The 13,613-nt window shown below is 37.6% G+C and overlaps 3 protein-coding genes and 1 non-coding gene across 4 annotated transcripts; 2 read left to right on the top strand and 2 right to left on the bottom strand.

Annotated features, from left to right (window-relative positions):
* Positions 1-633: 633 nt before the first annotated feature.
* On the top strand, positions 634-5,244 carry LOC18046133 (pentatricopeptide repeat-containing protein At5g65560). The gene is made up of 4 exons (XM_024189023.1): positions 634-3,593; positions 3,907-4,037; positions 4,112-4,220; positions 4,528-5,244. The coding sequence occupies exons 1-2, from the start codon at positions 865-867 to the stop codon at positions 3,908-3,910; spliced, it is 2,733 nt and encodes a 910-aa protein (XP_024044791.1). The 5' UTR covers positions 634-864; the 3' UTR covers positions 3,911-4,037; positions 4,112-4,220; positions 4,528-5,244.
* A 956-nt stretch (positions 5,245-6,200) lies between these two features.
* On the bottom strand, positions 6,201-6,273 carry TRNAA-AGC. The gene has a single exon. It is a non-coding gene; the product is annotated as a tRNA-Ala (tRNA).
* Positions 6,274-6,495: 222 nt separating this feature from the next.
* LOC112100247 lies at positions 6,496-7,403 on the top strand. The gene has a single exon (XM_024189124.1). The coding sequence runs from the start codon at positions 6,584-6,586 to the stop codon at positions 7,145-7,147; it is 564 nt and encodes a 187-aa protein (XP_024044892.1). The 5' UTR covers positions 6,496-6,583; the 3' UTR covers positions 7,148-7,403.
* A 217-nt stretch (positions 7,404-7,620) lies between these two features.
* On the bottom strand, positions 7,621-13,613 carry LOC18046132 (putative E3 ubiquitin-protein ligase LIN-1). Its single transcript, XM_024187293.1, has 15 exons — positions 12,676-13,613; positions 12,509-12,569; positions 12,002-12,382; positions 11,827-11,912; positions 10,423-11,703; positions 10,148-10,292; positions 9,782-10,039; positions 9,375-9,684; positions 9,161-9,285; positions 8,963-9,082; positions 8,749-8,880; positions 8,330-8,440; positions 8,117-8,260; positions 7,738-7,992; positions 7,621-7,638 (listed from the first exon to the last, which is right to left on the bottom strand). Exons 1-15 carry the CDS (start codon positions 13,611-13,613, stop codon positions 7,621-7,623), a joined length of 4,365 nt encoding a protein of 1,454 aa, XP_024043061.1.

Below are 13,613 nucleotides of genomic sequence, written 5' to 3'. Positions count from 1 at the left end.
TTATATTTTCATCAAGCTAATAATATTATGTTAAATTAATTTGTACAAAATCAATTAATGATATTAACAACATCTTTTGTTTATATAATTTATTTATTATTTATTTATTAATCACTAATCAAAACGTAAATTTATATTCAATAGAATTCAAATTAAAAAAGGATCTTAATCCTTATTTAAAATACCAATACATCTTGATGTTTTAATTATGACTTTCATGGCAGGTAAAAAAAAATTCTTAATACTCATTTTTGAATGGCAAATTTTACTCTTTTTAATTTGTAATAGTCTATAAGAAAACTGATCCAATACTTACAAGTCCGAAACAATTATCAACATTTATTTATAAGTTAAAAAAATGAAAACAAAAAACTTAAAACTTTATTAGAAAGAGGTGTCGTTACTGGGACAAAAAAAAAAAAAAAAGACAAATGGAGTTGCACATTATATCATATATCATATGAGTGTCACGAAAAAAAAATATTTGTATTATGTTTGTGTTTAACAGTTAAAATTCTAATATTTAAATTTAAATTTAATTTTTAATATCATATATCATTCATCTACTAAATAATAAATTTAATAAGTCATAAAATTATTTAACCATCGTTAAATGATAAATAACACCTTAATAATTCGGACTCAAACTGAGACCCGTATGCTTGGACGCCGTAGCATTGCTTACGTAAATTAGCTCAGGGCAGTTTTAACTCACTACACAGTTTTCTTCTTTCCATTTTACCACTGTTATTGTAACAACCCTCCTCTTCTTTCGTTACAGAAACCAGTGAAGTGTGTCAGTCTCCCACGTTTCTTTCCTTTCACATTCATGAACCGAACCGTCATTCCCGCCGCCGTCTGGAAATGAGTAATCGGACGCCGGCCGCCATTTTTACCGCCTTCACCAAAAGCCCAGGTCAGTTTCTCATTAAATATCCCTTCTGCACATCATCATCAATCTCCTCCCTCCCACTTCCCCTAGACCCGGACCCACCGGATCTCCCCTCTCAAATCTTCACCATCCTCTCAACTCACCCCACAACGTGGCAACGACACCCCTCGATCACAAAATTAATCCCTCTCTTGTCCCCTTCTCACATTTCCTCTCTCTTCTCCCTCGACCTCAATCCCCAAACTGCCCTCGATTTCTCCTATTGGATTTCCCAAAAACCCGGGTTCAAACACTCCGTTGAATCCTACTCCTCTTTGTTAAATCTCTTAATCCGTAACAATTTCACCAAGGCGAGTGAAAAAATTGTCTTTTTGATGCTTAAATCTTGTAGTTTGGATAAAGAAATTCTTTTCGTGTTAGATTTTCTGAGGAGAGTGAATGACAGTGGTAGTGAGTTTAGTTTGAAGCTTAGTGTTAAGGGTTATAACACATTGTTAATGCAATTGTCGAAATTTCATTTGGTTGACGAGATGAAGCGCGTGTATTTGGAAATGTTGGATAATATGGTTGTGCCGAATGTTTATACGTTGAATACGATGATTAATGGGTGTTGTAAGGTGGGGAATGTTGGTGAGGCAGAGCTGTATGTGAGTAAGATTGTGCAGGCGGGATTGAGTCCGGATACATTTACTTATACGTCGTTGATTTTGGGGTATTGTAGGAATAAGGATGTGGAGAAAGGTTTTAGAGTTTTTAGGATGATGCCGAAAAAGGGTTGTCGAAGAAATGAGGTATCGTATACAAATTTGATACACGGTCTTTGTGAGGCAAAACGGGTGGATGAGGCAATAGAGTTGTTTAGGAGAATGGGAGAGGATGATTGTAGGCCGACTGTGAGGACTTATACTGTGGTTATTTTTGGGTTGTGTAGAGTATGTAGGAAATCAGAAGCGTTGGAGTTTTTTAATGAGATGTCGGCAAGAGGGTGTGAGCCAAATGTGCATACTTATACAGTGTTGATTGATTGCTTGTGTAAAGAGAATAAGGTTGATGAGGCAAGCGGGTTGTTGAATAGAATGTTGGAGAAAGGGTTGTTTCCAAATGTGGTTACATATAATGCGTTGATTGATGGATATTGTAAGGAGGGATTGATGGAGGCTGCATTGCAAATTTTGGATTTGATGAAATCTAATAATTGTAGTCCAAATGCTAGGACTTATAATGAACTGATATGTGGGTTTTGTAAAAGAAAAAATGTGCATAGGGCAATGTCTCTACTTAATGAGTTGCTTGAGCAGAATTTATCACCTACATTGATTACTTATAACTCATTGATTTATGGACAGTGTAGAGAAGGTCATTTAGATAGTGCTTATAAAGTGCTTCATTTGATAAATGAAAGTGGTCTTGTTCCTGATCAGTTTACTTATGGTGTTTTCATAGACACTTTATGTAAAAGAGGGCGTGTGGAAGAAGCTCAGGTGCTGTTTGATTCTCTTGAAAAGAAAGGTATAAAGGCGGGTGAAGTGATATATACTGCATTGATTGATGGATACTGCAAGGAAGGGAAAATAGATGATGCCCATTCTTTACTAGAGAGAATGCTTAGTGATGATTGTTTGCCGAATTCATACACATACAATGCTCTAATAGATGGCTTATACAGAGAAAGAAAGGTGCAAGAAGCTTTGTTGCTGGTGGAAAAGATGACAAAGATGGGAGTTAAACCCACAGTTTATACTTATACGATTCTTATTGAAGAAGTACTGAAGGAAGGAGACTTTGATCATGCTCACAGGCATTTAGACCAAATGGTTTCCTTGGGACTTAAACCTGATGTATATACTTATACTGCATTTATTCAGGCATATTGCAGCATAGGGAAATTAGATGAAGCTGAAGATTTGATAGTTAAAATGAATAGAGAGGGAATTGCGCCAGATTCTGTGACTTACACCTTGCTAATTCGCGCATATGCTAATTTGGGCTTAATATATTCCGCATTTGATGTTCTCAAGCGCATGTTTGATGCTGGTTGCGAGCCTTCTCATCACACATATGCTTTTTTAATCAAGCATCTATCAAATAAAAAGTGGATGAAAGAAAACAGCAATGTGATGGGATTTTATTTGGTTTCAAATGTCTCATTAGTCAATGTTGCTGATGTGTGGAAGATGATGGAATTTGACACTGCAGTGCAACTTTTTGAGACAATGCATGCACACGGTTGTTCACCTAATGTTAACACTTATGGGAAGCTCATCATTGGACTTTGCAAAGTTGGGCGCTGGACAGTAGCCCAAAGGTTATTTGATCACATGAGAGAAAGAGGAATATCACCTAGTGAAGATATTTATAATGCTCTTGTGAAGTGTTGCTGTGAGTTGAAATTGTATGAGGAAGCAGTACGACTGTTGGATGCTATGATTGAACATGGTCATTTACCGCATCTAGAGTCCTACAAGATGCTCCTTTGTGGGTTATATGATGAAGAGAAAAACGAGAAGGCTAAAGCAGTGTTTTGTAACTTACTACATTGTGGGTATAATGCTGATGAAGTAGCTTGGAAAATACTTATTGATGGCTTGCTTAAGAAAGGTCTTGCAGACAAATGCTCTGAACTGTTGGACATCATGGAAAAGAAAGGCTGCCAGATAAAATCTCCAACATATGCAATGTTAATTGAGGGACTTGATAAAAGGCAAGTGACTAATTACCGTCTCAAATTCCATATCTTCAGTCTTTTATTTTTGGTCGTTGTTCCATTTCTTGGAAAATTGCTATTAGATTTATTAAATGTATATGCGTACATAGAGAGATGGATAGAGTAAGAAATACAAGTTCTCAGAAGCCATTTCTTTCTAAAGCTTTATTTTTATTAGCATAGACGAAAATGCATACTTCTTGTGCTACGAAATTAGTACTGCAAATTGGGATTTAAGCAAAGATATTTAGCATCTGTCTTGGAGTTGTGAATGGTCTTATAAGTAAAGTACGGGTGTTGTCTATAGCAGGTGACTGAAGTGTGCAGCTTTGCACAACAATTACATGGAGGAATACTTGATGCAAGACAGCAATGAAGGAGTCTTTATGGCCATATTCTTTCCCTTGTGAAAGAAGTATTGAAGAAGATTTTACTGGAATTGTATGTAGGATAATAACATGCTTCATTCTTGTTTTGTTAATTGTTTCTTACCTTTCTAATATTTACCCTTACAGGATGGATTATGTTGATGTTCTCTCTGCGTTGTTACTGTAAAGTTGTTTTTGAATTTCGCCAGAGGTGAGAAGACCCATTGCGGTGTCAACCATCTGGCAGATGAACAAGGTAAATACCTGAGAGGAAGATATGTGCTCTAAATGTTGATTTTTACCCTTTTAATCAGAAAGCAATATGCACACACTTTATTTCTCTCTTAATGCCATATGTGCACTTTATCTTTGATTTACTTAGATTACATTGTAAAGTGCCGAAAAAAATCATTTTGCTTTACTTTAATATATTTGTGGAAATATGGACATCTTTCTGCTACCAAGATTCATAACAGCTCCTTGTTTTCCTTACCCTCCTGTTTTTTGGACGCTAGTTTTGCTTGCTTGCTAAATTTCACTTCAATCTGGTGACTACCTTTTAGGAACTATATCTGCTATCTGCATTGAAACCTGCCTCCTGGAATTCTTTCTGACTATCCAAACAGCAAGCCATGAATGGGGCTGCTTACATGGAGAGCAGAGCTCGAAAGAAAGCAGAATCGAGACAGTGGTTTGTTTACAATCAGTCATGATCAAAGTTCTTTCAAGCCAATAAAATTGCCTTTCCTCGCAATATTTAATATCCCTGCCCTGCTCGGGGGAGAATTGTATTCTTTTCTTGCTGAATGCTAAACAAGTCAACATACAAGTTATTCCAAGAAAGAGTATAATTCTTTTATCAGCAGCTGGTTCGAGGCCTGTGGAATAGTTTACCTTTACTGGAGGACGCAAAACAAGTTGAAGACAGCAGAATTCAATTTTGGATCACCGAATATTTCAACTAGTGCTATTCAAAATGAAGTACCATCCAGCTGAAACAATTGTTTCTGGATCTTGTGGCAGAAATTTTTCAAAATTCTTCGTTAAGCTGCAACTCTATTATGAAACAGCACAAGCCTGCTATGCTGGAATGTGATGGCGTGGGATAGGTGAAGTTCAAGTATAAAGCATTCCTTGTTGATATTTCAATGAAAAAAGAAGAGGGCATTGATAGTTACATTGTTTACCATACTCGGAATTTACTAGGCAGGAGAGTTTTTCCTTTTTCTTTGCAGCCTTTTTAGGAACTTAGGCCGGACCATAATTTCTGTACAGATTTTGGAGAATTTGATTGTTAATATGATTTAAATCACTAATATTCATTCATAAGAATAATTTTAATTTCTTTTAGATTGGCAGTTTTCAGCTGTTCAAATGAATGGACTTGCTCAATTGCAGTTGAACTTTAATCAGGTTGAAGAATTTTCAATTCAAACCAATGGAAATTGTTAGAAATTAAATTTTCATCTCTAACAATTAATTAAGTTAATTAATTAATGACTTAAAGTGACTTAACTTAATTAATTAAGTTAATTAGAGGTGTTTGTTTTTATAACTTAATGAGACTTTTTAGATAATTTTGACTTAATAAAATAAGTTAATTTTTTTAGCTTTTTACTTAATGGAGAAATCTGAATTAAGTCAATTACTTGCTAATGTCAAAAATATCCTTGTTTTATAATTTATTTTTCATGTCTATTCCAAAACTCACCCATAGATATTTACCCCACATAAAAATATCCTTATTTTTTCTTTCTTATATTATATACGATAAAATTTAAAATTTATGGTATTTTATATATTAAAATTCCAAAATAATTATGTATTCACTTGAATATGGTTTTACTTATAAATGTTAAAATATTGTGGTATTTAATATATTATTTATTTGACATTCAAATTTAATAAGGATACAAATGTAAAAGTACATATTTTCAGCTTTTTTAATTGAAAAAGACAAACAACTTAATATTTATTTTATGAGATTCAGACGAAAAACAAACATATTATTCAGATTCAGACATTCAGACATATTCAGAATTCAGACTAATTCAGGTCTATTTAGATTTCAGACAAAAAAACAAACGCCACCTTAGATTGACAGAAATTGTTTAAATTAAAAAAATTAAAAATTCAAGTCTATTTAAATTTCAGACAAAAAAACAAACGCCACCTTAGATTGACAGAAATTGTTTAAATTAAAAAAATTAAAAATTAAAAACTGGCTTGTATAAGATGGAGATGCGGGGTATCGATCCCCGTACCTCTCGCATGCTAAGCGAGCGCTCTACCATCTGAGCTACATCCCCGGATGCAAATTCAGGCGTTCGTAACAAATTTTGAATCTTTACTAACATCTATTGCTTTTTCCCGACCGTTGTGAACTGGCAAACTTGCTACCTAAATGGCCACGTGTCCTCTTCCAACGTTCGCATTCCCCCCAAACGCAAAAATTTTTCAAAAGAAATATGACCGTTGCTCCATCTTCTTCCTTTTAAATACCCTTCTTCGCATCTCCGATCTCCCCCAACAAAATCTTTCAGTTCATCATCATCAATATCTCTTCAAATCATCAACAAATCAAGCTCTAACAGATATCTCTCAGTAACAGCAACAACAATGGGCGTCTCCTTCAACATCAACCCATCGTCGTCGTCATTCGCCGAAACCCACTCCCGCAAGCACAAGCTCCTGCTCATCAGCAACTACATCCTTTTAGCCGCCTCCTCAAGCTTCATCTTCCTCACCCTCTCCCTCCGCCTCTTCCCCTCCCTCGTCGGCTTCTTCCTCATCCTCCTCCACGTCCTCACCATCCTCATCGCCGTCTCCTCCCTCTCCGTCGCCACCTCCTCCTCAAACAAGTGCTACGCCGCCCACATGGTCGCCACCGTCCTCACCGGCATCTTCCAGGGCTCCGTCTCCGTCCTCATATTCGCCAGTACCAGTGATTTCTTGGGCTACTTGAAGTCTTACGTCAGAGAAGAAGACGGTGCTGTCATTCTCAAACTCGCCGGTGCTCTCTCTGTTTTGATCTTTTTCTTGGAGTGGGTGGTGCTTGCGCTTACTTTCCTGTTGAGGTACCATTCTTTTGTTGATGGAAGTAACAGTGGAACCGCCGGCGCCAGCAGGTTTCAGGAGGAGGATTCGAAAGCTTGGTCACGGCCATTTCAAGTTTATGTTTAACAGAGCAAGGGAGGCGAATGGAAAGGTGGTAAAGTTTGACGGGTGAGAATTTAAAAAGTTTAAAAAAAACATTGGGGGAAAAATGTCAAAGTTGGAGAGGCCAGAGTATAAAAACGTTTATTTTATGCTCCACTCCAGACTACGGCCACTGTGTGTTTGTAAAGTTTTGTGATGATTGTTTTTGTTTCTGTTGTGTTGTATTCATTTGTTCTATTTGATCCTATTCTTTTGGTCAAAATAATTCAATTTTTTTTTTTTTTTGGGTGACATCTATGGAATCAAGTGATGAAATTATATTAAATTTATTAAAATGAATTTGCCTTGCTGATTAATACTCTCAAGTCTCAACAAAAACCCTTTAGCTATAATTTTTAACATATTAAAAGAAGTGAAATCAATCAAATCACAGCGCTTGATTTACAAATTTAACATCAACATATATAAATATCACAACTACTTATATGGATGACCGTCTACTCCAGAGCCCAAGCCTGCAAAAATCGGATTACATAGAAAACCAAATGAGTACAAGTTAAAGTCACAATTTGACAGGGACTCTTGATATACACTTCATCGATGAAACATACTACCTGGATTTTGCCATCAGATGAGCCAGCATACAGCATGCCCACATCGTTATCAGCTACCAAACATGTAATTTTGGCATGCCCCCCACCACTATTAGCTTTAACAGAGGCAACTCTGGTGACTCTTTCCTTCAACCAAACCTCAATGGTCCCACACTTTGTAGCAGTAAATATGAAGTCACTATTGACAGCTAGGTGCTGAATATCGATCCCTGTTGTGAATGATCCCACAGCTGTCTTGCTTGAGATACTAAACACCTTCAATAATCCCCCCCCAAAAAAAATAATGATAAAAATTGTTTGCAACAAAGTTAAAATATCAGTCAGTTTAGTTTACTGATAGGGACATGAATAATTTCAATGAAAATAGTTGCTTGCCTACCTTTCCGGCTGTGCCATCAACTGAAGAGCCACCTGCGAAGAGAAGGCCATTATGCATATGCAAGGAATGTATAGTTTGTTTCCCGAGCAACTTTTTTGTCCCAGCATAGAATGTGTTCGATGTTAAATTGCCCAAATCCACATCCTGCATGGTTAAATTATAAGCACGGAGTCTATTTAAACAAGTGCGTTGGAGAAACAAGAATATGTGTACCTGGATACTATAACCAGAGCAACCGCAGTACAGTTTATCTCCGGTCATTACCAGAGATTTCACATGTTTATTGAAGTTTATGTGCTTTATTGCCCCTGACCAATTGTACACCTGTTACATTATGTTATCTTTTCAGCTAGATTTCTTTTGTTACAGATCTTTGTAACAAATTGCTCACATGGAACAGAATGTATGTATATACTTGGATTAACTCCGGGTTGCTGGGGAAACAAAAACAAGCAATTTCAGCGTTGGCCGTCAAACTCGGGTTACTGCCTCTTTACAATATGAACTAGAAGAGCAATGAATTTCTTCTGGTTTGATAGACCAAGAACTGTTTGAGGATGCATATATAAAGCTGCTGCTGTTGTTGCTTTCACTTCTTAGGAAGATTGTTTTACTGATACGAGAAGACTTACCCGAATTGTTTTGTCTAAGGAACCACTGTATAGTTTGTCACCTGAAGATGGAACATAGAGGCACGTCACAGCTTTTGTGTGCTCGCGAACTTCTTGAATCAATCGCAAAACCCTCTTCCCAGAATCCCACATCTAGAGTCAAGACAAGACCAAATCCAGTTATTAGACTAAAGAATTGATGTTTGTATAAGTGTGTGTTTGTATGAGCTCATACCTTTATAGTGCCGTCGGAATGGCTGCTCAAAACGCGACCTTTGAGGTGAATCAGAGAGAGAACCTCACCATTTGTGCTTGAATCCAACTCAGTTACTTCATTGCAATGCCACAGCTCTGTCTGCAAAGCAGAAAAATTTAGGGTTCTCAAGTTACAGTCGGCATTACTTGGACTAAACACAGCAAAAGTGGTACTTACTGCATTGACTGATGACAAATTCATTAAAGCTTTCTGTATATCTGTGACCACAGCTGAATACTTCTTAAGCTTTCTCAAGGTCCCATATATGCATTTAGCATACTTTCCTAGTTCCTCTAGTGCAACTTGATATCATGAAATTTTGTTAAACAGTCGTTAAACTCATTTTAAAAAATATGCTTGTAATGTTAACTTTCTTTAGACTAAAATTTACCTGAATCAGAGATGAAAGTTTTCAAAGCAAGGGTTGTCAAAATTTTCTCCTCCAGGTTCTTCGAGGATTGGAGCACATTGATGAATTCATCAAGCAAAGACCTACGAGCGGTGCCTCTTACACCAGTATCAGGAAGAGTGGAAAGCATGTGAGTTAGCCACGTAGCAATTACAAGGCAAGACTTGGCCATCTCTAAAGAATTACTTTTGAGGCATTCCTCCAAAGCCTTAAATATTGAGCCTTTCTCATGATTGCAGAGTACAAAAGCCACCCTTTTCTCCCAGGAGCATGCAGCTTGTTCTTCCTCTTCCTACATTCAAAAATATAAGTGACTATTGACATACAACTGAATGCAAATATTAAAGAATAACAGGTTCCGAAATCAGCCAAAAACCATAGATGCAAACCATTGATTCCACCATTTCAGATTCAGGTTTACTCAGTCGCTCTGGCTTCATAAGTGCATTGTAAGGTTGATCAAACCCTGCAATCTTGAGCAACAAAGCTTCCGTGTAGGACTTCCCCGAAAAAGTGAAACGCCCAGTTAGCGATAGTAAAGCATCTAGAGCCATCATTTGGGAGTTTGGAAAATCCTTCCTGCGGAGTGCTTCAATTAGTGCCTCTACAGCTTCTTCCCTATACATACTCATCTTCCGTGGCTCAACCTGGACAAAAGAATTGTAAGAATCTATGATTAGACATCATGATGTTTACTAAAATATATTTGTACAAGCTTAATTATTGTGGTTGATTTTCAAAGAGACAACACAAACCAGGAGATCCAACTGAAGAAGTAGAGAGGCTGTTGCAGGTTGCTGCTCCATTGGAGCCATCTGCAGATAAACAAGAAAGGTGTGCATGGTACTAAATGCTCCTTCATCTCTAATTACTTGCAAAATCTGGTTGCTAAAGGTCCTCCTGAAACAAATGGGCAAAAGCAAAATGAAAAACAATGAGATACCAAAGTTACAAAATATAGTATGATTATTATCATCAAGACAAGTGAAGATTTGATACGTAAAACATATAAGAGAGAACATAAATTAACCTATTCAACAGCACCAGCTCCGAGAGGAAATTGATGCATATGCCTCTCACGCTATCATTTCCATCATGAAACAAATCAAGAACATGGGATAGCTCAATTCTCTTTGCTATCAAAGTTTTGCAACTTTTATCAGCGTGCATACAACATAGGAGTATGGAAACAATGGACCTCCTTTCTTCAACCCTATCCAAACACTTAATTAAGGCAGGAATCCCGTTGGCGGAAATGAGACTCAAAGCAGTGATGGACCTGCTTTTTTTATCTCCTCCCATTAGTATCTGGTCAAGCATTTCTATGGCAGCATCCTTGGGCTCCATCACAAATTGCAGTTCATCAAACTCTTCAGTTTTGTTCAGTACTAGCTGAACAAGGGAGGGTATAAATTCATGCGCTGAAAGCTGAGCAAATGCTGGTCTCAGCTGGTATATAAGCACGGCAGCCTCCCCTAGGCCATTTTTCAGAAGAGCAGCCAAGCAATCGAAATCAGAATCTACGCTGGTAAGAATATCTCCAACACTTTCATCAGCAACCATCAGCTCAGAGAGAATGTAAACTGATGTTCTCAAAACTTCTCTACTCAAAGAGGCTGATAATATCTCCGCAAACCCATTTATAATTGTTGGTTTCAACAAATAAGCATGAACCCCAGGATCACCCTTTGACTCCTTCCACAATCTCGCAATTGCCAACACTGCGGTTTCACATTCTTGCAAGTTTTCTGAAGTACAAAGACATGTAACATAAGGTTTCAACCCATTTATAATTGTTTCGACAGAAGCTTGAGATATCACACTAGTCGGTGATGTAGCATTTGCCGCTTGTGTAAATCTTTTGCGCCTTTCATTGATATGATCATCCGTATTGTTATGAATGTGAAAATTGAAAGTTCTAGATGGACTAGATGCCAAAGTCATGTCTTTTAAGGGGGAGGACCCAAATGAATGCTTTGGGGTTTCGGAGTAGGAAAATTCCTGAGCAAGATCAGGATACTGCTCCTTCCAAGATGTTATAAGTCTCTTCAAGACGTAGTTTGTTTTTGGCAGTGAATTTGAACAGAGAGGTTGCCTTGTAATGGGACACGTCGTATTTCCTCTTTTTAGCCATTCTTGAATCGCTTTTCTCTCATACGTCTGACCAGTTTCAAGGGTTACTGGATCATTGAAAATCTGGCCTGTTATAGGACAGACAAAATCTTTTGGCGGTCTTGATCTGGAAGTCATCTTCTCGGAGCAAGGGAGCGAATTGCAGCTTTGGCTTCCTTCATCACTTTCATTGCAGGGACTGCAGAATTCAAAAAGATTAATAATTCTTTGAAAGAAATTTTGTAAACTCTATGTAATGGCAGGATTGTCTATTAAACTACATAAGTAACAAACTTGAATAAAAGTACTGCGTACTGCCTACCTGTTCTCCAGCAAAACAATGTTCACATTTTCGTAACTCATACTCCTTGCTCGAGAAGAGTTTCTCGTTGAGCTTTTCTGCTTCTCCTAATTGAAAAGTGACCATTAGTAGAAGTCCAAAATTTTAACAAAGCAAATAAAATAACTTGAGTGCTCGTAAGTTTTTAACAAACTACCAATTCACCATCCGAGTCTGCTGAGCTAATGCTGTAATCTTTACTCAATTGTGGAGACGATGGCGAAGAGGTCGGTACAGGGCTATGAGATATGCGGCTGGACAGAAGTCGCAATAAAGATTTGGGTTCTTTTCTACCGTGCACATCAGTTTTTGGAGATAAATTCTGCAAATCTGGTTTTGGAGATGAAATTTTCGGACTACGGGTTTTGGGAGAATCTATAGGAGAGAAAATTGGATTGACATGTTCTTTCAGCTCACTTTCCTCATCCTTAATCATTTTTGCCCCACTAGGAGACGCTGAGTTAGGGTTTCCAGAATTAATATAATCATCAACAGGCTCGTAATCGGATTCATATTCATTCTCCTCAAGCATGTCCCCCTGGCATTGTCGCCAAGAATAAAAGATTGTTTATATAAAATTATAAATCCGTTAAGGCATTGATATTTATGCAATGGGTAACTGGGTGTGTGGGTGTGTGTGTGTATCTACATAAAGCAAGCTCACTTGAGGATCCCACACAAGAGATTCATCAAGATCCTGTGAGGGCATGGAAGTCACATTCATTCTGCAAACCCAAATGAAGATATGCATATATTTAGAGCCTAAAATCAGTTGAGAAGTTGAATAGATGACTACAAAACTAGAAGGGTCACCACAAATTTGAAACTAACCTGTTAGGTCCTCTCATATTACTTTTTGATTTAAGAACAGCCGAAAATCCTGCGCTCTTAGGCAAGACAGGACCAAATTTTACGTAATCAGGAATTGATCGACTGAACTCATGCAAAGGAGTCGCCGGCGGTTCTGCAATTGGCAGCATTGGGATCACCTTGGTACGAGTACTCGAATCAGAGTTCATACAATCCTTATAATATTTAGCAAACATTCGCGTATTCTTATCTAATGAATCTCCATAAAGCTGCTCAAGCTGCTGCAACTTCTCTACCTGTTCAGGCCTCATAGAAAAGATCAAAGACTCATTGAAGAATTGATCCAAATCAGCTGTAAATGACAAATCAGAAGAATCAGGGATTGCTTCCATCACAAGCCTATGCCTTGCCTCCGAATACCACCCAACAATTGAACTCATTTGTGGGAGAAACAATTCTTTCCAAAGCTCGGGTGCAAAATCAATCCGCGAGAAGAAAGGATCAATAGAAAACATCTCGAGTACATGAAGCACCGAGTTGTGAACATTATTCCTCAGTTTCCAAAGATACGATAGATTTAGATGAGCCCAAGCAGATAGATAGAAGTTAGGAACTCCAGCGGTTTGCTGATCTGAATCCAGCATGGCACATACTTGTAGCATCTTCTCCGCGTAGTCTAATCGCGCAAGCTTAGTCTCCATATTCGAGGTGTTAATAGCTTCTTCAAGTGCTTCAATGCCCCAATCCAAATTGGCCAGTACTGCTTGATCGGAGTATCTAAACTCGGAGTCTTTATCATTGCTCCCATCTTCAGCTGCTAGCCTCTCAGCACACTGCTCTTTGTGTTGAGTCCTTTCCTCCTGGTTAATCAACCGATCTTGTATGAAACTTCCCACACTTGCTATCATTAATCTTACAATATCCTTTTGGTCCATCGCGAATCTGTAATTTCCAGCCAT

This window comes from Citrus clementina, unplaced genomic scaffold, assembly GCF_000493195.1.
Source record: "Citrus clementina cultivar Clemenules unplaced genomic scaffold, Citrus_clementina_v1.0 scaffold_3, whole genome shotgun sequence".
NCBI lineage: Eukaryota > Viridiplantae > Streptophyta > Magnoliopsida > Sapindales > Rutaceae > Citrus > Citrus x clementina.
This window is presented reverse-complemented; position numbering and strand designations above follow the sequence as displayed.